Raw genomic sequence first — 27,897 nt, forward strand, 5'->3', positions numbered from 1 at the left:
TCACAGAAGGGTTAAGGTTGGCAGGGACATCTGGAGGTCATCTGGTCCAACCCCCTGCTCAGGCAGGGCCACCTATGGCCAACCTAGTCCACGGTTGCCCAGGACCGTGTCCAAATGGCTTTTGAATGTCTCCAAGGATGGAGACTCCATTGCTTCTTTGGGCAACCTGTGCTCGGTCACTTGCACAGTGGAAAAGTGTTTCCTGATGTTCCGAGGGAACCTTCTGTGTTTCAGTTTGTGCCTGTTGCCTCTGGTCCTGGCACTGGGCACCACTGAGGAGAGCCTGGCTCCGTCCTTTTTGCACCCTCCCTTCGGTTATTTATAGACATTAACAGATCTCCCCCGAGCCTTCTCTTTTCCAGGCTGAACCACCCCAGCTCTCTCAGCCTTTCCTCCTGGGACTGTTGCTCCAGTCCCTTCATCATCTTCGTGGCCCTTCACTGGACTCTCTCCAGTACATCCATGTCTCTCTTGTAGGGAGGAGCCCAGAACTGGACACAGCACTCCAGGTGTGGCCTCACCAGTGCTGGGCAGAGGGGAAGGATCACCTTCCTTGACCTGCCAGCAGTGCTCCTCCTTATGCAGCCCAGGACACTGTCAGCCTTCTTTGTCGCAGGGGCACGTCACTGCTCCATGTCCAACTTGGTGTCCACCAGGACCCCCAGGTCCTTTTCTGCCAAGCTGCTCTCCAGTTGGGCAGCCCCCAGCATATACTGGTGCATGGGGTGGTTGTTCCCCAGGTGTAGGACTTTGCAGTTCCCCTTGTTGAGGTATTTGTACAGAGTACTTCACCAGTGCTTTTACAGAGGTTCTATTTAAGAAAGTATGAGGTCCATCAAAGCTTTTCATAGGAAAAAAAACTTTACATTTGGACACTTAGTAAAAAATCTTCTTTTTTACACGTATGTTACTGGCTGATTGACAGCATCTGTACGGGTGAATATTTGGCCCATGCAGGTTTATAAAAATGAACTGGCTAATTACACCATACACATTTGTTCCATATCAATATACACACCAAATGCACTGTTCTCAGTTTTGACAGTTGCACTGATTTAGAGCATAACCACAATTTTAGTGCACTATAGAGCTGAAATAAAGGGGCGTATCTTGTGTGATAGCATGCAGTAAAAAGAAATGATCAATAAGGCCTTAGGGATGCTCAGCATTTAGCACTTCAGTCCTTGCTGGAGTCAACTATTAAACACAGATCAAATCATCATTCTGCAGCTTGTTGACTATTTCTATCTCAAGATATACTTGATTTTTCAGAAAATAACTTTTTAACCATTAATTGTACACAAACTCATATAGGATAGAATCAGAACCTGGATTTATTTTGTTTTTTAGCACTCCTTTATACTTTTGAGGTCAAAGATAGGTTGTAGGGAAAGAACAGTCCAATCGACTGGAAATGTATGAAAAGTAATTTTTATGAGGACCAGAACTGACAAAAGCTGGTTATAGATTTTTTTTTTTTGTCACATAGCTGACTAAGAGTACTGGATAAAATCTATTTGCATATTTATAAAGTCTCTCTCCTATTTTTCTGGTGTCCAATAATGCATGGACTTGTAGCCTTTTGTCCAGCTGAAGCAATCACCTTGGGCCTGTCCATGCAATACCTTCTTCCTTTTAAACCTATGCCAAAGTTCTCAGGTGTGTTCAGACTGTCAGGCATGCGCTGTTACTGCATAAGACTTCTTCCTGTTATGAAACCATCAGAAAAATGTACTTGGGTCTTGTATGTTGCAGGAACATAAGTGTTAGGAAGAAGGTCTAGCCACAAGGGAGTTTGCTCTCAAACATTTAAAAGCAGAAATAGAGCAGCCTTCACACAGTTTGTTTTTGTGGGGTGAGTTAAATACTTAGGAGGAACTAAAAGAGTTTGCCTGTATTGTGATTCAGAGCTGTCTCGCTGCTTTCTGTTTATCATCAAGCATGCCATACATGTTTCATATCATACCTCCAAAGGATTAAGTGGCTTTGTGTCGCTGCATAATGACTTGATCCCTATTTGAAGCTAGGTGAAAACAAGAGTCAGTATTCCAGGTCAGAATGCTCCCGAATGAGATTATTTTATGGAACAAATTATGATCATGATTTAAGGATTAAACAATCCTTCAACAATTCTTTTATCACAAGTATGTGATGCCCATTTTTCAGATGTGAAACACATCCAAGTGAAATATGGAGCAGACCGTTTGTGGTTTGTTGACACAGGAGGGACACATCCAAAGCCATACAGGGAAACAATGGGAAAAGCTAAAAATAGAAGGCAAACTTGATAAACTTGCACCAGGTCATGATCATCTCCCTACACATAACCTCTGGAAGATACAGATGTACCTATAAGCGAGAATCATGAAAAGCTCAAGTCTCTGGCTGTCACCAAAGTTATATGCAAGAAACTTCAGGTTTATCTGCTGGCATGCAGAATACCCACTCTTCACTGCCAGGTGGATTATGGCAGGAAAAGTGATAATACTTAATGAAATGGGAGAAGGAGCTACTTTTTCTCAATCAGGCTTTGAAACAGCATTTAAGAAGGATAAAGCACATAGGACAAACACTGCAATGGAGCAAGCTCTGAACAACTCTGTATTTAAACAAGTACATTTTCCTTTTTATTTCATAAGAAGTTTACTGTTGAAAAAATGGTATGTATTAAAGCAAACACATTATACACAGAGATTAAACATCAGATAGCAAAACCTTATGGAATGAGCACTACTGGCTGTATTGTATAGGGTTTACAATCAAAGATATACTTAAAAACCCTCAAGAATTAATGTACTTTCAAGGTAAATTAGGCACAAAATTTAGCTTGTAACTAGCTCTGCAAGTATCTCACTGTGATTTCACTGTTACAAAGTATTACAAGTGATCAAAAACATAAGCTGACTTTTTATATTTTTAAAATTTTATTCGTACTATGTGCTGAAATAGTACAAATGTATACAACACTCCACCTTTGTTAAAAAAGCATGTACAATAGGGACTATAAAGTAGAATTAAATGGCTAAACAGGAGATTAGCCCTTTATTTGGGCTCAGAATTAGTATGACATAAATCTATGGCTTTGCTCTGCGGACATATCTGTAATTAAATCCTACAAATGTGGGGAAGAAACAGGAAGATATTTTTAATGAATATGAGCTACAACAGCAATATTTTAAAGGAACATTATTAGTAAGGAAACTAGCTGGTATCTGACATATATGCTTCCCTCAGTTTTCTGAATAGGATGCAAGATATAATGTGAAATTTTAAAGAATGAGATTGTCTCACAAAAAAAAAAAAAAAAGGAAAAATAAATCCAAGAAGCGAAAAACCTTCAAATTATTTCCTGCAAGGTTTTAGCTTAGATGAGGCTTTAGCATAGAAAGAATGACTAATTTGCAAGAAATGAGAGAGCACTAGCAAGTCTGCAGACCATAATAAAATCCTACTTCACAGAAAACATAGGGATCTTCTAAACATACATATTAGAAAAGTGATTAAAATACCAGATTTTTTTATCTTGTTAGCAAAATGTATTGCTGAAAGTTGTCCTTTTTTGCTTGTTTAAAACAAAACCCATGACGGTTGCCACAGAACTACAAGGTACTGCATACTTTCTAGGGGTACATTTTTACTGCATCATACAGGAACTGCTTAACAGGTAAAAATAAACATCTTAAAATCTTAATGCTGTTTTTGATTAGCAGAAACAGAAAAAGGAATGCACTGAAGCAAGATGATAACAAAGTGTATCATGCAGTATTTTGGCTTAATGTATACAGTATTTCAAGCCAATGATGTGACTGGGGGGTGGGGGTTTTAATCCATTACATTCACATGACATCATTTAGAATTAAAATTGTATGTGAAGGCAAACTGTGTGGAAATGTGAAAAATACTGGGATGCCTAACAAAAGCGTGCCAGATGTGTTATTGTTTCTAGCATGCAGAGCTACTGCTTGAAGGCCTATCACAGCAGTAGGAACTACTGCTACTTCTAGTTCTTTACGTTACTGCTTTGTTTATGCTGGCTGTGGTCTGGTCACGGTCAGCAAGTGCTGTATGGCATTACGAAGTTAACCCACAATCTCTGCAGGTTCAGTGACCAATTTAGATCCATCCCACGCTGTCTTGAACTGTTCAGGAACCGGAAATTCTTTCTGGTAAGAAACAAAAGCAACAACAATCGTTAAATAAACTGTGGATACTTCATGAAAACTAGTGGAATACTATTAGTGCTACATGACTGAGAAAGCATTGATAGCTCAGACAGGCCAGGATTAGAGAGAAGCCTTCTTCATTACCCTAGGAAGCTGTTTTACAATGCCACACAGGAAAAAGCCTTTTTGCTACCTAGTTTCAAATAGCCTTGGTATGGTACTACTTTGCAATAATCCCTCTCACACCATTATTTGGAACAACTAAGTAAATAAGCCTCATGTCAGAAACGACTTTAGATTCCATCAGTGTCTGGGATGGAAGACAGTAGAAAGGATTTAGATGTGGAGATCTAACGAGGAGAGTAATTTTAAGGACAAAAGCAATATTATGATATGGAAGAATAAAAATTTTTTTAAAAAACCCTATCATTTTAAGTGTGATACACTTCAAAAGACTCAGCATCCCTTGTGGGGCACACAAAACGAAGCAGAACATCAAAGTCTCTTTCCATTCTGTGAAAGGATGGGAGATGTCGTTGGGTCTTTCTCCGTCCCCAGTAAACAAAAAGAGATGTGAAGAGAAGGGTTTTTTCATTCAGACCGCAGATAGCTGTGTTGATAGCCGGTAATTTCAGATGATACAGTGATTTGAGGAGAGACTGATCAAAAGGACCTTTTTATTTTTAAGAAGAAGGTGAATATGTACCCACTGAAAATTATTCCCTTTTTAGTTACCTGAAGCTGGGCATCCAGCAGTCACTTTTGGAAATGAGGAGCATGAGAAATCTCTCTACATATTTTCTTTTATAGAGCCTAAACCCCTCTACCCCATACACAATTCGAGCCCAAAAGGTTTACGAGAAATCTAAGTTCTGTCTATGGCTGTTCAGTGCAATTTCAACACTCTTATGTTGAGGAAAATAGGACACTATTACAAGTATGCTTTGCCTGCACAATCCCTTGCTCGTGTGTGAAGTGGCAGAGCATGACTTTACTAGAAATGCTGGTGGGCATAGCATGAAGGTCTTACTGGAACAGAAGAGGAGCCAGGAAAATACACACATTTATGTGGCCTTTAAGGACTTATGTTGAAAATACTAGAAAGTACTACAGATGCTACCCATGTACCAACAGCTTTAGAAAAAAGTATATTATACTGTATTATTTAATCTGTAGTAGTCTTATATTTATCTTAGTTTTAGTATCATCATCTTCAGGCTTGAGTGCTTTTGTGTGAAGTGACTTTCTTTGGGAGATTATGTTTAGATATCAAAGAAGAAAATTAAATGGACAGGAAATTAAGCCATTATCTATCAAAATGGAAAGAAAGAACGTCATGTCTGATCTTTGAAATTACTTTGTGCCGCAGAAAATAAGGAGTTCTTCCTGCACTGATGGCTGAGATATCGGTACATAGAAATTCAATTGTTCTGGATCATTTTTTGGTGATGTAATACATTTGGTATGTTAGTTTCTTTCCTAGCAGTTTAAATGGTATTGAATACCGAGACTAGCAGGGAAGGGGGAGGAAAGCTTTAAAAATATCTCACTCACATAATCACCATCTTGGGGGATGAGGATGTTCATCTCAGATGACTTGGCACTCACAATCTCACAATCTAATGATTCCTCACTGAGGTAGATGTGGCAGCCTTCTGTTTTGTTAATAGAAATGGTTGGCACTTTCCCCATCACCTGCAAAATAAAATCTACTTAATATCAAATCTTAAAATGCACGCACACAAAGATGCTGTTAATAAAATCCTCATTGCCTGCCAGGTCTAATTCTGGCCATGAACATCTGATCTGTGTGTCAGCTGCCTGCATGATGCTTATGTTTGATTTGTGACACACTGTGAAAATTCTTGGTGGTTGTAACAAAGATCTACACACAACAGCAAACTCATAATATACAGCAAGCTTTTAATATGTAGTTTGATGAAAGCGCTTCCCTGATTATCTCTAATTTTAGTGACGCTTTTGTGCTGATGTTTAGGCTGTGTTCACCTGGTTCATCAGTGAGAACTGGTTAAGAAATCAAACATGTCAACTCTGACCCAGTAAGGGCAAATGAAAGACCCAGCATACAGTAGTACTCAAAAAGTGATTTGTAATACGTTCTGAAGACTTCAAAGGTCTTCCAGGTTTTACAGCATGCAATAGGAAAGGGTTTTTATCTTCTCCAGGCAAGCTACAGTTCTAAAAAAGTACTCAGATCAATTTAATTAAATCTCTAAAGGTATTTCTTATGTCACTTTAAAAGCAAGCACAAGATTTACTTGAGGGGAGGAAGGGTAATCATCTCTTGTTTAGAATTCTACAGATTAAAAGATTTATTCATGGCTAACTGGCTGACTCACTGGTTGTCAGTAAAAAATCCTCCTTCTCCTCCTGCCCTCGCTAGCAGGGACAGCAATATACTCTGGACAATGTATCATAAGGGCAGAGGTTATTCTGAGCCATAAAACAGCAACAGCATGTGATAGATATGTACTTGTTCATGAAAGAGTGTCTCCCATCATTCAAGTTAAGAATATATTTTCAGCTTCAGTTCTTAAATGTGACAGCAAACAAAGAACAAGTGGTCTGTCCTCTTGCACGCCACCCTGATCCTGCAGTCTGATCTATGCAGTGGATCAATGTATCTTAAACTGATCTTTCTTTTCTTTAACGTGTTCTTACACAACAGAGAACAAAAGGAGGGCATGTTTAATAAATTTTGCAAACATCTGGCAAGAAAAAACATACCGCTGAGTGAAAGGAAAGCCAAGCGATATGGCAATGAAGTAACTATTTATAGCAAGATCTGTAGGATTAATTTACTGACATTTATTGCATTAACATATCATGTATTTGCAAATTAAAAGCTCAGGTCTTCAAAGTACTGAGAAAATTGAGATGCTCAGCACTTGGCGTACTCACACCCTACAGAAGCTGCCTGATTCGAGCAGCATACAGCATATAGCCAGACTCTACCTTCTTAAGTGGAACTCCACTCTGCTCCATGGCATAGAAGCCTTATGCAATATTCATAGAACCTGCTTAATCAAAAGAATTTTGATTCTTAGAAAAGATGTTTCCCCTTTATCTGAGTATTAAGAAACTGTGGTTTCAGTATTCATTACGTATGAATTTTTCAGCTTTTATGAATAGTTCCAGAGGTAATGATAAAAAGCATCTAGTTATTTAAAAAAACCCACTCAAATAAATGCCTGGGACCTTCTTCTTTAATGAACCGTCTCTGCCATAAGAAGACACGTAGTGATCATGAATAAAACCGCTTGTTACAGTTAGAAGACGGTGCGCAGCTGGTAGCAATGTCAGTCACATGCATGAGGTTCAAAATATAAAAGAACCCATCTTGCTATTATTCCCTGTGGTGGCTGTGACCAGTATTTCTGAAGCACGGAGCAGGATTGTCTACATGTAATGTCATACAGCAGGCACAGCCTTTTAAGCAAAAGACCTCACCTTGCTTGAAGACTGGCAGTTTGATATAATTTAATTAATATTTAATTTCTTTTTCACTTAAAATAATACATCCTAAAGTCCTTTCCTGAGACTCAGTCAGGTATGTTGGACACAACCCAGTACTAGAGCATGTATAGTTAGACCTCTTTGGAATGGGATGAATGAAGTGCTGTAAACGTCAGGCAGACTGTCTGTATTATGAAGGGGGCAAGTGCCCCCAACAGAGAGGGCAATATATCGATTTAAAGTACATCTATTTTCTTTTCATGAAAGAAAGGAAGGTGATCTCTGATGAAGCTTTGCTTACTGGTTATCGAAGACAAAACCAGTAGTGGCTCATAGCCCATTTGGAGGCAAGTGACTACACTGCTTACTCATGTAATGTGTCACGTCACTGGCAGGGGAGATTTTCAAAATCCTGGTGCCTACTCTCACTTCATGCCATTTAGTTGTCCTTTGACAGTCTATTTGAACGTTTCCATTGAGAAACTAAGAAAAAAGGAAATAATGGTCTTCTGGCCTTAGAAATAAATTAGCTAACTGTTCCATAAGCACCGCTGAACTTTCAAGTCCTAGGAGCTGTTTACCATATAAGCAAGAAAATTAGGGCCAGAAGTAATAGTTCTTACGGTGTACAGATCTCTCAGCTTTACTGGAACCAGAGGGGACTGGGCTAAGGGAGTTTTTCAGTGATGCTCAATAGTTCTCATCTGCATTTTCTAAACACCTCAGCAGAATTTAGTGCACATAAAGATGCATCTGGATGTGTCAATCTCTTATTTTTGTTCTGTTGTATTTCTCTGAGTTTTAAAAATCTCTTGTAGCTACCTGTTGGGCTTTTTTTCCCCCTTCTTGTTCTCTGTCTGTCTGTCTTTGGCTTTCAAGTAGGTAATTACCTGAATCTGAATATCCCTGGAATTGATCACTTCCACGATTCCCACAACGTTGTCAAACACAAGGCCAAACTTTTTACAGTTGTCTAAAATAAAAGCAATCATAAATAAGAAAGGCAAGATAAAAGCAAATATATGCACACCTGCTACATTAACTACAAAAATTTCTAGTCTTGCACTGCGTAAGTTGAGCGGCTTTACTCGTGTGATCAATCCATTAAAGAGAATGGCAGGATTCAGATGCATTATTAATCACATAAGTCAGTTTTTTTCAAGATTGGCATTTAAACCCCAGCTGAGCTATCCACTCACCAATAGTAATTGAATTGATTTTTCCTTTTATCTGAAGTGTAGATTTGTTACACTTAAAAATGTAGGCCACTTGCTTGAGTTCAGTGTTGTTAATGACCAGGTCGTTCTTATCCTCTTGATATTCCTATTTCAAAAGAAAGTTTATTTAATTGGTTGTCTTTAACTAGCTAACAGTCAGACAGTTCAGTACAACTTATCCTCAAGTCATTGCATCTTCAATTACAACAGAGCAATATCCTTCCAGCAGCTTAAAAATCTAATCTGCTTGGTGATCGGATATTTCACCTAATTCACCCTTAGATGACACGTGTATATTTTAGAGCTGCAGAACTGAAGACCTTAGCATAGACCATGACAAAACCCATTAATTTTATAGCAAAGACATTATGCTCACAACAATTTAAAACTCACAAAAGTGTCACTTGGCTCCCATCCAACTTAGACTGGCACCTCGAAGAACAGAGCAAGATGTTGTTCCCCCAAATGTGATATAATGGTCTATACAGTGTGTTATGAACAGGTGCAGGCATTACTGTATACAATAAGGAGTAATAGGTGAAGAAATTTCCTTTCATTATGTAGCATGAAGGGTTATTTACACTCCATGGATGTCAAGGAAAGACTAGGGATCCACAAGGAAAGTCCCAGGTACTATAACCCTAAGGTAACATAACCCAGGCAAACTGTGACTGCACCTTCTGCAAACTCAACTCCACAGTAATGACTGCGAATAATAATAACCTTCTGCATGACCAAACTTCATATTGTTTCTTCCCTTTTTTAACCAACACAGTCATGTGAATTTTCACTCATAGATTCTTTGGTAGATGCCTACATAAATTAACTCCCAAATTGAAACAAATCTATCTTTTCCATCTGTAGACTGAGCAAAAGGAAAACACTTCTCTGCTTTTAAGCACAGGAGATGTGCCTGCATGGGGATGAAAAATAGATGTATTTGTTAACAAAGCTGGAGAAAGTGCTCTGTGATAATACTGTTCTCTCTCACTCGCACAAATGGCCTGCAAGAAGGGATCTGAGTTGGAGTTCTCCACTGGACTTGTTTCTGGGGAATTGTCTGACTTTGCAAGGAATTTATATGCTGGTTCTGACATTCTCCAATTCAGACAAATTGGTATATGATTCTCAGAGACAAATGAATTAACTTCAGATGCTACAGAATAGTAAAAACTAAACCGTAGCAAGGCAGAGCAATGCAAGAATCAGCCCATTTTAGCTGCGACTTTGATTTGTTGCACCTTGATCATGGACAGCCTTTTTGCATGACGTTCAGTGCTCAGCCTGGTCTGCAGTGTGCAGGGTGCGATTCAGAGGTGTGACTGGAACTTACCACTCTCCACTTCTTTCCCTCTAGCTCCAAGACAGGGGCATGGCTCTGCTGTGGGGAATTCTTGGGAGAGGTGGGACTTGGAGTATGGCTTTTTGTCGGAGAACGAACAGATGGGCATTGGGCACGTAGGCTGGGGTTCTTGTGAGTCTTCTGGTCATCAGAGACATGTCGAAGCCCTGAAAAGAAAAAGGGTGTTTATGAAAGCGAGCCTTTTTTTCCAGTCCTAAGGGTGTTCATATTTAAGCAGGAAAGGTTCATTTGTAATTGTGTTAAATTATTCTGTAAATTTACATTTTTTATTTCCTCAGGGTTTGCCTGGGTAACCACCTAAAGTGTAACTGCCTACATATTTTTAGCAGTTCATATGAAACCTCTTTTACTGTGGATGGACTATCCTAGCGTCTTTAACAGGAAATGCTGCAATGTCTTCTAGTCCCTCTGTCTGTAGCAAGCTCTGGGAGCTTGTTATATCATATTTTTCCATCAATAAGAGTGAGGTTCTTTTTCTAATTTATGACAATATTTGACCTATCCCTGCAGCATTAAAGGCAGTTATATCAATTATATGTATTTAAACTCACAGCCATCCACTTTAATTACAACTGTCCAGTATTAATACAAAAGCTTTATTATTGTACTCCACACTGATCTGTGAGCCAGACTTTTTCACCTAACTTGGAACACATTTTGACACACGCTGGTACACTTAACGTGAATCAGAAAGGGGGATAAATTTTTTGTTGCAGTTGCAACTTAGAGATTCACCAGCTAGTGGAGATTGAAGATGTCCAGCTTGGCTGCCTCAGAATTGAAAGGATACCTCTAAATAAATGGTGTGAATTTCAGCTATGCTGAACATATATGGGTGCTATTGCTTTTAAAGGAGGTTTTGGTATGCAGTCTCATCCATCAGCCTCACTACAAGCCTCAGAAAGATCTGAGTTGCTTAAATCTGCCTTAAAAATGCAGTCAGGTTAGGTTAATACATATAGCAGCTCTTGATGTAGTTTGACTCATGGACCAAAATTCGGTTTCTTTTCTCCTGACCTTTGGTAATTGCCTCTCCCTGGTTAAGCTGTGCAAATAGGGCTGAGCGAGATGCAGTTCCTTCATCCTTCACGGTTTCGGTATCAAAGATGGGGGGAGGTCCAGGTGGTGGCGGCGGCGGTGGTGGTGGCGGGGAGAGGCATGACCCGCTTGTTAGAACAGATCGCATAGACATGGGTGATGCAACAGGACCCTGTTTGAGATAGATGGAAATTATTTTACATACAGTGTTTCAAGGAATATTGTATTGTGATAACTCCTATTTATTAACATTCTTCAATGTCCTGAGTTTGAGTGAATCTAGACAACCACAGGCTCAGAAGAATTTCTAGCACAATAATCAAACATAATAGTATGAATCTTTCCCTGCATCAAAGCAGGCAAGGCTGGAAAGACTGACAGTCCACAGCACTACCTTACTGCAGAACTATTCCACCTAAACTATTTCTCTCAAATGCTTGTCAAGACTGATGTTAAAATCTTTAATATTGAAGATTCCGTAATCTATTCTAGTGTTTACTTACATAAAAGGGAAAATGTCTTCTTTTTTTCAGATACCAAATTCAGTTAGCCACGGATTGGTGTGCATTCAGAAATATGCAGAAAATGTTTTGATCTAACACAAACAACTGGGAGGGTCACGAACTGTCAGTTATACAGATGCAACATGCTAAATTGTATGCCAGATGTAAAATGCTATCCTTCAGACTGTTCAAGTAATCTGCAAATAATCAAATACAGCAGAATGTAATACTACGATGATTCAAGTCTCTTATTTCTGAAATTCAGTATTCGAGTTTAGTTCAATTTGACAAATTCTTTTTTCTTTTTTTCAATTGCAGGAGATCACAAGTTATGAGTGAGGGGGGCCTTGGTAAAGTAAGTAATCCAACCTTTCTTTCAATTTGCATAATCAAAAGCATATGTTTTGGTCCGAATTACAATGCTTACATAGAATATTATCAGACAGAAAATATTAATAATGATCTAATTAAAATTTGTGCATCCTAATAATAAATGTTGAATAGAATCTGAGAAACTGAGAATGACTTTTCCTGTCTTGCCACTGAGTGTCACTCTGATCCCACCTCTCTGCAGCAGAGCCGAGACTGTTTTAAAAGAATCATGGTGAAAAATTAGATTGGTTCTGATGAATTTCGCTAGCTGTGCAGACATTGTGCATTGCACCACTATGTATTTATTAGGTGGGCAGATACAATGGGAAAGTGGCAGGGACTTACAGAGTCACAGCTCCTCTAATTGGCTACCTTTGTTAAGAGCTACAGGTTGTTAGAAGTGCACCCCTGGTCATCAATACTGGAAATAGATATTGCTTGGCTGGACTCAGGATATTTTTAACCATCTATGATGCCACTTCTTTCTGCTTTCCACTAAACTGAAAGAGCAGAGCATCCATCTGGTTCATGCATCTCACATGATTGAAAACTGTAGCTGTTTTTTGAAAAGGACACTTGTTCTGCCCTGTAATCCTAAACTGATAATGGGAAAGGGGCTGAGGTCCACATTCTCTTTTTTTTTTTTTTACTCATCAGACATACTTTTTAAAAAAAGAAGCCTGGCACATTTGAGTAAGTAACTGCATTGAAACCTCTTAGTCATTATGACCCTAATTAAGAGTAGCATGGAAAGGGAAAAATATTAAGGTAACCTCTTAATGTACACCCTCTTTGGCACATGTATCTTCAGCAGGTACGTACTGTTGCACCTGAAGGAGTTGTTTATGGAATATGTTAGTAATGAGTGCATACCAAGGTTCTCTGTCATATTAGTGACACTAAAACTGCATTGCAAAAAAAGACTGTTGAATCCCTGGTACTTGGGTGAGTAATGAAACTGATGTAGTGGTACAATTTGATTGTTTCTGAAGGGATCCAAGATCTCTTAAGGTAATGAGCCCTCTTCTATACCATTAAATCTTTTTGATCAACTGTAAACAAATGAGAAGAATCCCCTTTTTGAATTGCTTATCATTTATTGTCAAGATACACCAGAACTGATGTGGACTGATTTTAGAGACGTATCATTGTTGCATGGATACATTTAACTCTGAGCATTTCTGCTTACATATTTAGTAGTTACAGGTTATTGTTTCAGGCTGGGGACAACTTCTTCACTGGGCCCTCAATTTACAGTCCCTGTCTTCCTGCCTCTGCTAATGCCAGTAACGTTACCTGCATCAGAGTCAGCACAACTGTGAATTATTATAACAAAGAAATGAATGTAACTGGATTTAGTGGCACAATCAGTCGTTGCTGCCTGAGGTGCAATAGAGAGCTTCCCTATCTGTTGCCTGCAACCATAGCAACTGAATCCACTATGTCCTGGTTATCCAGAATTACGAACATTGCATTTGCTTTTTAAAGGGCTTTTTGAGACACTCAGATGCCCAGAAATGGCACTGACCATTCACCGTGCAGTGTGAACATGCAGTTATGAATTACTTATGCTTCATGGGAGCAGATTAATAGTAGTAGTGGTAGTGGTTAATAACTTGTAGTCTGAGATAAAAATCTGATTTCCCAAATTCCAGATTGACATCTGATTTCCCAAACATATCTTATTGCTTCCACCTGCATAAATACAGTGCTGTGATCTTCCAGAAACTTGTGTGTGTAAGACTCACATGTTCATTTGGAATTAACACCAATTAAATTCTGCAAAGGCTGCAAAGATGCGTTAGAGAAAAAAAGATGTAGAATTTATCTGGGTATTCTGCATACAACACAGAGTGGTGGGTCACTCCTCCAGTCTCTCTGCTTGAAGTGTCACACTGAAGGCCACCACAGATCATGCAGGAGACTCCAGGCTCAAATGATGCTGCTGAGTAGTGCGTCCAAGGCAGCTTCCCAAATGGCAAAACAAAAGTATGGGAGTGTCTATGTAACCAAGATAGAAGTAGAAGCAAAACTCTGAGGGATTTATCTGTGGAAGTGGATGATCTCTTTCCCAGAACTCTGAAAGAACTATCTTGTGAAAGTATGGACAAAAAGGAGGGGTTTAAAATACATCAGTCAAGTTTAGACATGGTTTTGTATGACTGGAGAATGTCTTATTTAGTTTTCAGGAAAAAGCAGAGGTAGGAAGAGATCTGGGAAACTAGAATCATCTTGCCGTTCTAGAGCAGTAATGATGACAAGACAAGTCTAGTCAAAAATCTCAATCCTTGACCTGAGGAGTGGAGACATTCTAGTCCTTTGAGTGGGTTTCAACAGTAGGAAAAAAAATTATCCTTTGCACTCATGCTGTCCATGTGCCTCTTTTCTTTACAAGCCTGGACCCTCCACCATAGTCAGTGCCTGTCTCCACTGAGCTCAAATTATGAGTAAGATCTAATTAAGAACACAGGAGCTGTCACAAGGTCTCAGAAGATACCTGGGGTTCAGTCACCCTTCCCACTTTTCCTCTTACCTTTTGTGCAGTCACAGAAATAAGAGTTGGACTGAACCTTTGTTGTTAACTTTTCTCCTGCATGATAAATTCTTGTTAAGTTTATGACCTGAGTTACAGCTACACAAGCTAACAGATATTGTATCATGATATTTTCAATTATGTCTGAACATCTGTGGCCATTCTGGAAACAGCAAACAATTTCAGTCATAAAGTAGGCCAGGCAAAATTGAAGGACAAAGAAAAAAGGTTGCTAAAGTACAGGGAGGGACTAACAGCTCCGCTGTAGAGCTATTGTCTTACAGCATGGACATATCCAGAAGGACAGTCCCACACTGAAATAGAAATGGAAAAGACAGACAAGTCTCGCTAATGAGGAGGCGTACAGAGACTTGCTGTAAAGAGGGGTTCAGTCTCACTCTGGCTTTTGCCTTCTTTTCTTTGCCAGTTTGATTTACCTGACTGAAATCAAACAAACATTCAAGTGAGGTGAAATTCTTTGTGGGAAGAGTGGCTTAGGGAAACTCTAACAAGGGGACAGAAAGTGCAAAAGTGAACTGGAAATGCAGAAAACACATTGCGCTTCTTGCATTCCCTGCATGCCAGGAAGATGGGACCCGTGCTGCACTCTAACGTGCTGATGCAAAGTGCAGTTTTAAAATCGGCCTAGTGAAAGGTTCCAGGAACTTTCTTTTTTGATTAGTTTTGACCTCTGTTAATACATAGACCTCCAAGTTACCAACCAAAGTCACTGGCAATTGGTTTGCTTTCCCTAGTCACCCTTCTAAGACCACTTAGGCCCTCAGACCATAGAATATTTCTAAACCAGACTCTTAAACTGCTCTGATATCTGGCAATACTTGTGTATAGTCCTCTCCGATTTCAACTAAAGTGCACTTCACAAAGTCCATTCATTTGTCTTCTGTATAGGGTGGTGTTTGTGAGATCTGCTGGAAATAAAATAGCATGTTATATGCCTGCAGAAGTTCATCTATCCTAAAGCAGCAGGTGCTTACCAGTTTTGCTATTTGCAAACAACTCTTCAGATTAACTTCAAGCAGATGTTAACAACAGTGTATCTTTACATAGAGTATTAAGAGCCATTTGGACTACCAAATGCAGTTATTTGCGAGCCGCCTTTCTTCTTCTTTTATTTCAGCTGTTTGCCTTGGTAACAGCTGCTGTTCTCAGTACTGCGGTGTCTATAGACATCACGTCAAGTTATGCTGATATCTGACTGTTCCCATTAACATGTTGGTGTGGTCATTTTTCCATCATTTGCAAATACGCCCCTTGTAAGAATTATCAGGGGAATAGATAGCTTCAGCCTTACCTTGTGAAAATGTAACACAAAAACAAGCCGTTAAATTTTAACCTGCTACCTTTGTAATATAGTGAACTTGATGTGCTTTAAACCTTGCTCCTGGAGCTTTCTGAAATGGGGGGAAAATGTAGTTGTCTGAGCAAAGTCCTGTCAAGAACAGGAGACGCGGGCCCTGCGGCCATGTAGTAACAGCTCTGTAGGGGATGGAACATTACAGAAGTTTCCTCCCAGGGAAGAAAAACTTGTCTTCAACCTCAAACTAAACCATGCTCTGAATGGGGTGACAGGAACGGGTCCGGGTTTGCTTCTTGCTGGGTAGCCCAGAGCCGCCTGCAGAGGGGCCCAAGGGCCACCCATTGACTGTGGCTCGGTAGCTACCTCTAGTGACAGTGTCTGAAGCTGCTCACGGAGCTGGGTCGGATAAATGCGTATTATCACTGTGCAAGGGTTTGCAGGATTGCAGTACAGCCTCAAAGCATGTTGTATTTCTACCTTTATCTTGTATGACCAGCAGAAGGGTCAGGTGCTCATCTTTTTCTCCTTGCTGGCTACCTAGCTGGCCCACTGGAAGAAGGAAATGACTGTTTATGTTGAGACAGCTGGCTGGTTAAAATTCATCTGTGTGGAGTCTCATTTAATTACCTTGATATCACAGTCGATATGAGTGAAGCTCTTTTTGCTGCTGAAAAGCTGGGCCTTGTTACAGCACATTTCTCCTAAAGGCTTCCCCTGGAGCACAGGGCAACAGTCAGTCTTGTTAGAGAAATAAAATGCTGTTCGTACATAACACAAGTGCTCTGGATGCCATACTGTCAGTAATTTTTGGTGGCCATATGCAGCTTGAAATGTCTTCAGGTCTAAACCCATCTACTGAGAGACAGTAAGAAGTTCTTTTTATGTCTTATCACAGATGTTACTATCTCCTGAGCCACTCTTGCTGAACAGTTCCCTGGGGTAGCCTTCCATGTCACTGTTATTATATTCATAGTATTGCAGCAGCAAGGGGCCCTAGTCAGAAGCTCGTATCTCTGGGGGTACGAGGGGCTCAGGTGCCAGGGCCTGTACAAACACCAGCAGTGTACCCCTGTGTTCATCCAGCTTTAGGCTCACACAGTGCAGCACGGAAATTGGGGGGAGCAAAGTTCTTGTGGTGGTAACCTGCTGTGGGGTGTTTGAATGAACACACATTTCTTGTAGCTGCAATGGTAATTTTTACTCCGGACAAACAGATTATAAGCGTCTATATAATGCATATGAATAAATCATATATGCATGTGTATAATAGTACCTATTTTATTAGTCATTCATATTAAGAGGCAAATAACTATTTGCAGCTGAGGCAACAGGTGACTTAGAGGGATAAAATCCCTTCCTTAATTTACTGAAAAGCCTTCTTTTCATGGCAGCAGATAAACAGGAATCCTAATGGGGATTACATTATTATAAAAAAAAACCCAAAACCCTGTTTTCTCCCCCTCCCCCTTTACAGTAATCCTATTTTCACACCTAAAATGATGACAGCATTCTGTATTGTCCATACATATGCACAGCCAAAGACAAGAATCATGAAGCTCAAAATATCGTGTGTCAACCTCTAGGAACAGGTGGACTGTGACTCAGGGGCACAGAGCTCTTGTTAAGGTGTTTTTGTGTAAAAGTAGCTTAGCACAACAGTTCTATTACCTACCATATTTAAGCCACCTGTCTGCAAGGGGTTATGCTGCCCTGAGATCCGCAATTTACTAGATGAAACAGCTGACTTACAGGGCCTGTAATCTTTGTGAGTCAAAACAGAAGACAGCAAAAACAAGGCCAGCCTCTTTTTCTTATTACTGGGTCTCAGCAGAATGATGTATCTGTTGAGTTTGCAAACTTTGATGCCCCTTTTAATACACTTCTGCCATTTATCACCTCTTCAGGATTTTAAATGGTGCTTATGTCTTCACAGTTACCCAACCAGAAACGTTTTACACAGCCAAGGTCTTCTAAATCATTTGAGAACTGTATGCTAATGTAGCTGTCAACAAGCAACATGCTCCCACAGTACATTAAACCATCTTTTACTTATATAAATATTCAGTTAAAAAGAAGACCAATCTCTTTAGCGGTATAGTAGAGTTTTAATAGATATGCCTTTTCTTTTTCTCTCCATTTTGCATACTTCCAATTTTCTTTTTCCTTTTCCTTTTCCACTGGAGCTAGGTTGCATCATGTTACAGGTCAGGTTGCGTTTGACAGCTGTTGTCAAACAAGCCTCTCCCAGATTCTCCCTTCACCTGTCTGAACAGTGTTTGGTCGCTGATGTGAAAATGGCACAACTGATACCCAGTAAAGACAAATATTGTCAGCCATTGTTGGAATAAGGGAGTAAAGCTACTTTCTTTCAAAGGGACGTGGATTGTTGAGGCAGTCCCCACAAAAGAGGCAACTATTTTAGAGTTGCCAGGAGGCCAGTTTCTAAACTGACAGTGCACCGAAAACTGAGCACTGCCTATTCTCTGAGAAAGAAACAGTTGAGATTAAAGGATACAAAATTTTCAACAAAAATATATAAAGAGATAGGGAAAGGGAAGAGAAAGGAATGGAAGGGGGCAGAAAAGGAGAGGAGAGGCTATGACTGAGAAAAATTGAGCACTCCAGAACTGTCTGCATCTTACCAAGATGCAGGCATTTAAATCAGTGCATCTATGCTGCCCTCACTCCCATCAGAATGAGGCCTCTGGGATTGCAGTTGTGCCTGTGGCTGGAATTTGGCTCTACAGTTTGGACCTTTACCTTTAGTGAAGTGGCTCAGATAAGTGGCTTCTTGATAAGTGGGTCAAACTAAACACAGCACAGCAGAGATACTGGAAGGGGAATAGGAGGCTTTTGCATGGAGAAGTTGGTCTTTTGCAGTTTGCTCACCTCAATATGTAGGGAGACGATATAGTACAGGAAAATGTTTTGATAGTACAGGAGAGAGGCAGGGCCATTTCATAAGAAAATGTCTGGAGGTGATTATTTTAGACAAGAATGAAATGGCCAAAGTCTGTACTGAGACTAGTATCATTGCACTCAATCAGGCTAATGTAGGCATTACAAAGGTTCTTCTCAGTGCAGAGGCTGTGGAGAATTTCAACTTTTTAAAGAGTGTTTTTAAAGTACTACCTAATGAGTTATGTTTTTTAAAATTATATTTCAGGAAAAAAAGACTTGAAGGAAAGGCTGAAAGACTTGGGTTTGTTCAGCCTGGAGAAGAGAAGACTGAGGGGGGATCTCATCAATGCTTACAAATATCTGAAGGGTGGGTGTCAGAACAATGGGACTAGACTCTTTTCAGTGGTGCCCAATGACAGGACAAGGGCCAATGGGCACAAGTTGGAACACAGAAAGTTCCACTTAAATATGAGAAAAAACTTATTTCCTGCGAGGGTGACAGAGCAGTGGAACAGGCTGCCCAGAGAGGCTGTGGAGTGTCCCTCCTTAGAGACATTCAAAACCCGCCTGGACACATTCCTGTGCCCCCTGCTCTGGGTGTCCCTGCTCAAGCAGTGGCCTGGACAAGATGATCTCTAGAGGTCCTTTCCAACCCCTACCAGTCTGTGATTCTGTGATTCTGAAGATACTATATGGCTTCAATGAGAACAGGATATAAATAAATCTCAACTGCTTGTGAAGATGCAGACTTCCTCTTAAGAATTTGTTTTGATTTTTAAAGCGGGGGGGGGGAACATTCGTCTTTTGAGTGACATTCTGTATTAGAAACTAAATGCTGTAATGAAATTACTGCTAGTTTGTAAGTACTTCCTGTTTGTAAATGATCCTGTTGGCAAAATTTGTCCTAAATGACTGTTGTATACAAAGAACAAAAACTTAACTGCAGATCCATATGTAACTGGGAGAAAGAGTCAAGACAATTATCCCTGAAAAAGATTTGTTTCTTAACAGTTATTTGATGTACAGGAAACTACAGCAATCTCTCATTATTACTGGCTGTTTTCTTGCCACAAGGTTAACCTGCAGATACAGGAGCAGAAGTTTCACTTTCTCCAGCTTACTGATGCAGTCCTTGTAGCAAACAAACTTTTATTAGGCATTCTTGTGAGTTTATATTACAGCTTTTCATTTCTCTGCACCAAAATAAGTAGAGAGGGAAGGAAGAGCCATGCTTCAATAGAACTCTTTCTTTAGGTGAAAAAAGTTAAAAAAGAAAAAAAGGCACTTGCTGTTTATCAATAAGAACTGAGAAAAGACATAGGTTACAGCGGTAGATTTCATGTTAAAGTCAGAAAGTTGTAGCAAGCAAGAATGTCAGTTCCTGTGTGGGGAAAATGCTACACCGGCCATTTAAAATATTTCATTATAATAACAGCTTTTGCTTAAGACTCACTGAAATCTGAGAATGTCATATCTGGTAGCAAATTAAAATATGCAAATCTCCATTAGGTTTGTAATTGCTATTGTTCCCACTGTCAAGATTGCTAAATTGAGATATAGCGAGTATACTGAACTGCTACTCACCACAGGGTATGTGTGGCAGAAGGCAGCTCACACTTTATATTCAAAGTAATGAACTACAAAATTAGACTTTTAAGGAAACACTGTAGATCCATCTGACTTCCACTGACAAGCGCATTTTCTCTGACGCATGCACGATCAGTTAATGAAAATTAGTATTTCAGATCATGGTGAAAATACTGAGGGGAACATTTTACTCTGTGGGATAATCCTGCTCACAAACATACATACTTTAAGTATGTAGTTTTATTCTGTGAGCACAGTACCAACAAGTACCCTAACCGTATCCGTCATGTCTTGAAACGCCAGTGAATTACATAGGATCCAGGTTTGTACCACCACTCCACATGGGTAGCAAAACAGGTTCAGATACACAAAGGTGTCAGAGTCCTTAACTCCACTAATTTCTTGGCTTTCTCCTTGCACAGTCCCACACATTACAAGACGATGCTTTCACAGAGTAAAATATTGTCCCACATCTTGGCAGAACCAGAGCCAAAGTGAGTAAGGAGATAGAATTGTGTTAGATGCAAAAATCTGCAAGCGTCTATTTTTATCACAAATTTATTATAAAGCTGATAGAGGTAACTGTTGCTGTCAGAGTCGACTGCTTAGCCATTAGTTCAACATACATTTTGCACCTGTTCTAGTGTCTGTCTTGTAATTTATGAAGTCATTTCTTTCTCCTTCCTTTAACGTGTCTGCCTGTGTGCTCACTGCCAGAGCCGGGAACGCTTCACTGTATGCACTAGTGATCTGTTCCAAGGTTGGCTGCAGCTGCCCTGTGCAGCTGCAAATGGCACAGCTTTGTGATACTGCGCCATGGAGCACGGCCAGAAATGTGCACACCATGGTATTCAGCACCTATAGGTAAAGGGGCCAACTACCCACTAAAAAAATCCTGTCCCCTCCTTTCTGGAAACCCAAGTGTAGCCTGATCCTGGGGTTTTGTTGCAGTTCAAGCTCTGAGAGAAGCAGTAGTTAATGTTCTCCCTGACTTTTTAGTCTCTTTAGAAATACCCATATATGTTACTTAATAGCTTTTTATATAAAGCTTCAAGCATTGCTTTGTTGACTTTCTGCAGATATGAAGGGTAAATTACTGGTAAAAGGTACTTTTAAATCTGTACTTATATAGGCCAAAAACTTTCTCTCTTTCTCTCTCCCTCTATAATAAAATAGCATTTCTGCATAACGTCTCCCTTTCATAAATGTGCCACTTTCTTAATGCCTTGCCAAACTACTGCTTTTTCCTTTTTCCTTTTTATGCATATAAGTGGAAGCTGCTGTATGCAATGATTAACAACTGTGTCTGGAATACATCTACAGCTTTTATACGTATCGTATTTCTGCCTAGGCCCTGATTCTGCAGACCTTTATGCTTAACTTCACACAGCATGAATCTGTGATTTTCATTCTCACTTTAAAATGTATAACAAAAATTAAATTATCACTTGAGTAACTCATTGCTTTCTTGAAAGTATTTCTTACAAAGCCTCATAGAAATATTTAACAACATTTAAACCACAAGCTATTTAAACAACATGCTAACCTACTGGATTCTAATTTCCTTACACTCACATGAAGTAAAGCTTTAAAAAATTGTATATCCATAAACATGTTTATGTAGTATAATCTTTCTGACACACATTACATGAATGATAATTTAAATGAGCCATACTTCCAAGACAACTTTCAGATCTGAGTGGTATCCAAAGTGAGTGAAATCAGTACTTCAGATGCAGTAATGGGCTCATTGCTCATGATGGAATGAGCACTGTTGGCAGGAAACTATGCTTAATATGAACAAACAAGTCACACCTAGATTTGTATTCAGCAATTTCTTGCACAGCTGAAGAGAGGGAAATAGAAAGACGTAATGGCTGAGATGCTGGTTTTAAGACCAGTCAAAAACAGTCTGCAACAGCTACACTTCTGAATAAGATTACCAGTACTCAACAGCACTGAGAGTTCCTCCTGTTTGATCAAATGGCTATAACAAATCTTTATCTTATAACACTATTTCCATACTAGTAAAGTTCCCTTAAAGGTGACGATGATTCTTTCTTTGTATTAACAAAACTAAATTTGTACCAGATTCTCAGGCTAATTCTGCTAACAGGGTACTACAATTTCTTCTCCTTATCTAATAATAATTTAAAAATCATTAGCTCTTCTCACATTCACGGATTATAATAGAGTAGGATAGAGCAAGTGTGAAATTTTATACTAAATTAAGGAAGAGAATCATGTGTAACAGTTTAAATTTTTACTACAGAAACCTACAAAGCAGCAGATAATTCCAGCCTTCAAATTTATCCCGTTTAAACATTTTTGCATTGCTTCAAATGAAGATGTACATACAGATCATGGTCTCTCCTGTGTTTGACCTTGCACTTGAATACTTGAGTACTGTAAGGCCTTGTACAATGTCTAATGAAGGGCGTGAAGAGAAAGTTGCATCATCTGTTGCAGAGCACAAGTAACATACATTCTGTCACATGGTTTTCACCTCCATATAGGGGGAGATGAAGTAACGTTTCCAGGTACCACAGAATCACAGAATGGTTTGGGTTGGAAGGAACCTTTAAAGATCACCTAGTCCAACCCCCCTGCCACAGGCAGGGACATGTTTCACTAGATTGGGTTGCTCAAAGCCCTGTCCAGCCTGACCTTGAACACTTCCAGTGATGGGACATCCACAACTTCTCCGGCCACCTGTTCCAGTGTCTCACCACCCTCACTGTAAAAAGTTTCTTCCTTATCAGTTTAAAACTGTTGTCCTTTGTCCTGTCACTACAGGCCCTGGTAGAGTCTTTCTCCCTCTTTCTTATAAGCCCCCTTTATATACTGAAAGGCTGCAACAAGGCCTCCCCCAAAGCCTTCTGTTCTCCAGACTCAACAACCCCAACTCTCAGCCTTTCTTCATAGGAGAGGTGTTCCGGCCCTTATTTCATGTTAAACTACATTCCATCCGAAAGTTTCACTTCACTGCCCTATGTTCCTTAGTTCTTACAATGGTTTGGTTTGGGAATTAAGCTATCTTGGTGGCCTACATCAGTCTTCTCAATAGTCATTCAATTTTTTAAAAAAATTATTTGCCTATACAGAAGAAATTATAAACTTGGTGTGAAAGACTGCATGTGCAAGTATGTGAGTGCACTGGTAAGTTTAGGAGATGATGACAGCAAAGAGCTGGCTGATTATATTTTTAATATACTTCAGCAATCCTCCTAACCTGATAATAAACATGAGCGCATTATTAGAATAGTATAGACCATTACATCAATGTAGACAGTGGACATAAACTCTTACATTTATACCCAACAGAAAATTAATTCATGTTTACACCTCTCTTACAGAACATTCATTGTCATCATCTTTCTATGCATCTCTGATGTAACATACAAAAGGTGTTTTTATAAATATATATAGAGAGCATAAATAGTTAGGCATGCAGTTATATTTACTATCTATATATGTATTTCAGGAATTATTTCTGTATCTATAAAATAGCAGTTTCATAAATATATCTATCTATGAAGCTATAAATTGGTATGTATCCCTTGTGTTTCTCTTTTGTGTTATTAAATATCTCTCTTTGTTAATATTTTTTTCCACCATTCTTCTCCTTTCCCTGTAATGTTCCCACAATTTTCCTTTAGTCTGACATGTCCTTCAAATTTTGATTTGTTTTTGTTCCTACCTTCTACTGTAGCAGGCCTGGAGAATTGTGTCCACTTCTCACTATCTGCAGCTGGGGGTTATGGCTATAATCATACCAAATAATTCTTCCCTTTTCCTCCAAACCTGTACCACAATGGCCTGACACATCTTCTCCACCTGTCTTGCAAGCTTTTATTTGCTTGGTTGGGAAGTCCATGGACCATGACTTGTGTTCCTGGCCTAGATGTTTATTTTTCCTGAGCTAATGACCTGCATTAGAAGTCAAATTTGTGACTGGCATTTTATGGTTCTTCATGAAGAAAAAAGAGTACTTACAGTTTTACTCCAGGCGAGACCTGTGGTATGATGCTCTTTGATATAAGCTTGAAGCTCAGACCAGATGTTCAGGTATGACTTCACCCAATCAACATGACGTGTGTCACTGTAAAAACAGAGACAATATTTATATGTGTGAATGTACTTAAAAACAGGAAGCATTGCTATTCATGCTTAAAGCAGGTAAAAGCTAGTGTCTGCCTTAAAGCCATGGACAAATCAGTTTGCAGGCAGCCAGCCAGCCCAGTGCTGAAAATCCTGAGGCCTACTATATTGGAAAGCTTTTAGATCCCTCCAGAAGACAAACAAGGGCAAGGATGCCTCTAGCACAGAGTGCTTCCTGCTGGAAGGGTGTGTCATCATTCTGTTCAGGCTCAAAGCTAACTGAAGAAGTGCTACAGGTATATGGAGGTGTAAAGCAGCTACCCAGACTCAGCCTCAGGGTGCTGAATTTTAGAAAATTAAATATCTGTGGGTTCTGTAAGACATTCTAGCTTCCAAGTTCACATGTAGCCAGGGTAATACTGGATCATGTTATAGTCATCAGACTGAACTATTTAAACATCAAGAATTTTTAAAGTACAAGACACAAGTTGGCTGTGGAATAATTGTTTGGAAGGCTTAGTCTTCCAATGGGACAGTAGGTGATAACAAGAAGTATATATATAGAGAGAAACTGCTTGTAAGATGGAGTTCTTAGTTATGAAGAATTATTACTGAATATTGACGACTACGGACTGGATACTTAGAAGGATTTGGGTGTCTACCTCCTATTTATTTCCTTTGGAATTTGATGCTTAATACTGCTGAGGATCTAGGCCAATAGGTTTAATCCAAAGCCTACTAAAGTCAAGGGAGATTCTTCCACTACTTTGGAAGACATTGTGATCTGACTCAGTGAAAAACAGGAGAAGAATTCCTTGTTAGGGGAAGAACTAAATGCCTAGATAATGTACCCTGTTTATACTCTTATGTGAGACATTTTTTTCCCTAGAATAAGTAGTAAAGCTATATTGTAAAAATCTTCAGTTACTCCAGTAGGTACTACCTTCAGTAGATAAACTTCAGAAATAATACATAATATATACAATATAAAATATTATATATATAGTATATAATAGATGTTTCTACATTTAAAATAACTAGAAATATATACAAAAGGTTTTTATATATAAAGTTTTACCTCACTAAAGAGGAAAAACTTAATAGGAAATACTGTTCTTCCCTGGGATATAAAAATCAAGAGCCAAAATCTGGCCTCCAGAAGTTCCCAATCAAGAGGATTTATACATGACTCTTTAAAGATGGCACAGGAAGGACCTGTATTGTTTCTCTTTCTCTGTCAGCTCACAGATCTCATTCATGGAACGTTTTTGTGAATTCCTTGTGCTCTTTAAGAACAATGCAGTGGTACAAAAAATATCAGATTGGGAGCTACGGAATTAGATGCTCATTTCTATACCTCTACCACCTAAATGCACATTTTCAAGCGAGAACAGCAACATTGTGAGTGCACAAATGAGACAAGGGTGCGTAGTAGCTAGCTAGCCATATGCTGATATGCAAATATGTATTTGCCTATAAGCTTATGATGCTGGAATGCCAGAAAATTAAATATAATCCTATAATTTGCAGAGAGTGAAAACCAGCAACACTAGTGTTGCTGCCATTCTCACTGCAACACACTGCAGGTCAGAGATGAGGAGGAGAAAATATACTATGGCAAGCAGATTTTATCAAATGCCTTTTAGTTTATGAAATGCTTTCTGTGATGGCGTTGTTAACCCTGTCGGTATGGTTAATGCTCTGGTCTCTGGCTAGTAGATACTGGGGCTTGGTGACATACCTGTGCTTGTAGTCCTTTAATACCCTGTTAGTATAAAAGGTAGCAGCATCATTCATCTCCTTGACATAAGGGCCTGGTTTAGGAGACTAGGACCATCAACCCATGGTAGCAGGAAACAACAGAAGGAGAAAGGAAGTAAAACATTAGTCAGACACCTTCCCTGATGTATTAGGTATATTACAAAACACCTTCTTGGGTGTAGTAGGCTGAAGAACTGTGCAGATGAGGCTGCAGAGTTCTGCAAGATTTGGAACTATTCTGGGCCACACCATCCAGAAGCACGTTTACAGCCCTCCCGACCACCCTGTGTGTCACTCACCACTGCTATCCACCCAAGGGCAGGTATGCTTTCACTGACAGCCGAGAGATGGTTGAACATTTTACTTCCTCTATTCCTTTCTCTGAAGTTCTGGATCTCCTGAATCTTCTCTGATATTGGCTTGAGAAGCATTGCCACCTCATTCTGAAAAAAAAAAAAAAAAAAAAAAGGACGACACTGCTGTTACAACGGGTGGTCCAAAAACACCCTGTGGTTTAACACTGTCCTCCCTGCCTATTGATTTAACAGTTGGAAAGAAAGGTCAGCATATTCTCTACATTAAAGTAACAATCTAATTACCCTCCTCTGGTTGCAGTGGCAAAATGCACAGATATTAAGTATTAATAATGTGTTGCAGCAAAAATTGTTCTCAGCACTAGCAGCGTTCTTACATGCTGCCAGGTCAAGACCCATAGAGACCCCATGGCTCAGAGTTAGCAGAATGCTTCTATTTTTCATCTGACATCCCTGGAACTTTTTGAGAGCCTTTACAATGGCTTGAGTTTTTCAAGTTACTAACCCAGTTGTTCTTTCTACAAGAAACACAAACTACTTGTTAGGTTGGTGGCCTCTCATCATCTGGCAGCAAGACTGAGAAAGTAATACACTGAAGGCAATATCAATTTTAGCTTTCCCTATTGTATGTTTTAGTGTTTTAATTTCCTTTGGCTGCAAGTAATGTGGGAGAATTTCACAGGAAGCATACTGCCTGCAAGCCATGGTTTGGGGAAATTCTCCTGTGTTAATCAGAAACTAATGGTATCCAGGGGAATGACTGTTGAGCGGAAGGAATAGTGTCTGGACTGAAGAGAAAAGCAGAATGAATGTAGAAGCTATCCAAGCCTTTTCCTGTGCAAAGTGAATGTTAATCACACTGGCCCAGTGTCTCAGAAAAACTAATTTAGAGCACTAACTTACTGGGAAAAATTCTTCCACTCAGAAACAGCACACTGAGGGACAAGGAGTCATTAGTTTACAAACAAAACAACTGCCGTACCTTGCAACCCTATAAAATGTTTCTATAAAAAGTCCAGTTCTTTACTGCAAAAGTACGCCTGCAGAACCCATACTATGTCCCACCAACGAGTGCAGCATTCTGATTTTCCCTGGCACTTCACTTGGAAATCACTCAGGATGTAGCAGAATTCCCTATTTTTTCTCACCTTTTCTCAGGACTACTTGTTTAATGGAATTAAGTGCTTGCTGGAGACAACTAATCATCATATTCTTGAGTACTAAGGCTGTCATGACACACACAAGACGA

General features: G+C 39.5%; 1 protein-coding gene and 1 long non-coding RNA gene across 3 annotated transcripts in view; one reads left to right on the forward strand and one right to left on the reverse strand.

Annotated features, from left to right (window-relative positions):
* The window catches only part of LOC135312000 (uncharacterized), a 54,929-nt gene that overhangs the window by 4,928 nt on the left and 22,104 nt on the right, over positions 1–27,897 (forward strand). Inside the window, exon 2 of the long non-coding RNA XR_010371619.1 lies at positions 12,080–12,116. This is a non-coding gene — a long non-coding RNA (uncharacterized LOC135312000). The remainder of the gene's footprint in view (positions 1–12,079; positions 12,117–27,897) is intronic.
* CAP2 (cyclase associated actin cytoskeleton regulatory protein 2) overlaps positions 2,605–27,897 on the reverse strand; it is a 69,482-nt gene continuing 44,189 nt past the window's right edge. For both annotated transcript variants that reach the window (XM_064443628.1, XM_064443629.1), the window contains 9 exons: positions 26,634–26,777; positions 26,315–26,400; positions 24,469–24,574; positions 11,238–11,430; positions 10,191–10,366; positions 8,840–8,963; positions 8,531–8,613; positions 5,718–5,858; positions 2,605–4,163 (listed from right to left, as the gene is read on the reverse strand). In XM_064443628.1, the coding sequence (XP_064299698.1) occupies positions 4,080–4,163; positions 5,718–5,858; positions 8,531–8,613; positions 8,840–8,963; positions 10,191–10,366; positions 11,238–11,430; positions 24,469–24,574; positions 26,315–26,400; positions 26,634–26,777 (1,137 nt within the window). In that variant the 3' untranslated portion in view covers positions 2,605–4,079. The remainder of the gene's footprint in view (positions 4,164–5,717; positions 5,859–8,530; positions 8,614–8,839; positions 8,964–10,190; positions 10,367–11,237; positions 11,431–24,468; positions 24,575–26,314; positions 26,401–26,633; positions 26,778–27,897) is intronic.

This window comes from Phalacrocorax carbo, chromosome 2 (genome assembly GCF_963921805.1).
Source record: "Phalacrocorax carbo chromosome 2, bPhaCar2.1, whole genome shotgun sequence".
NCBI classification, from domain to species: Eukaryota; Metazoa; Chordata; class Aves; order Suliformes; family Phalacrocoracidae; genus Phalacrocorax; species Phalacrocorax carbo.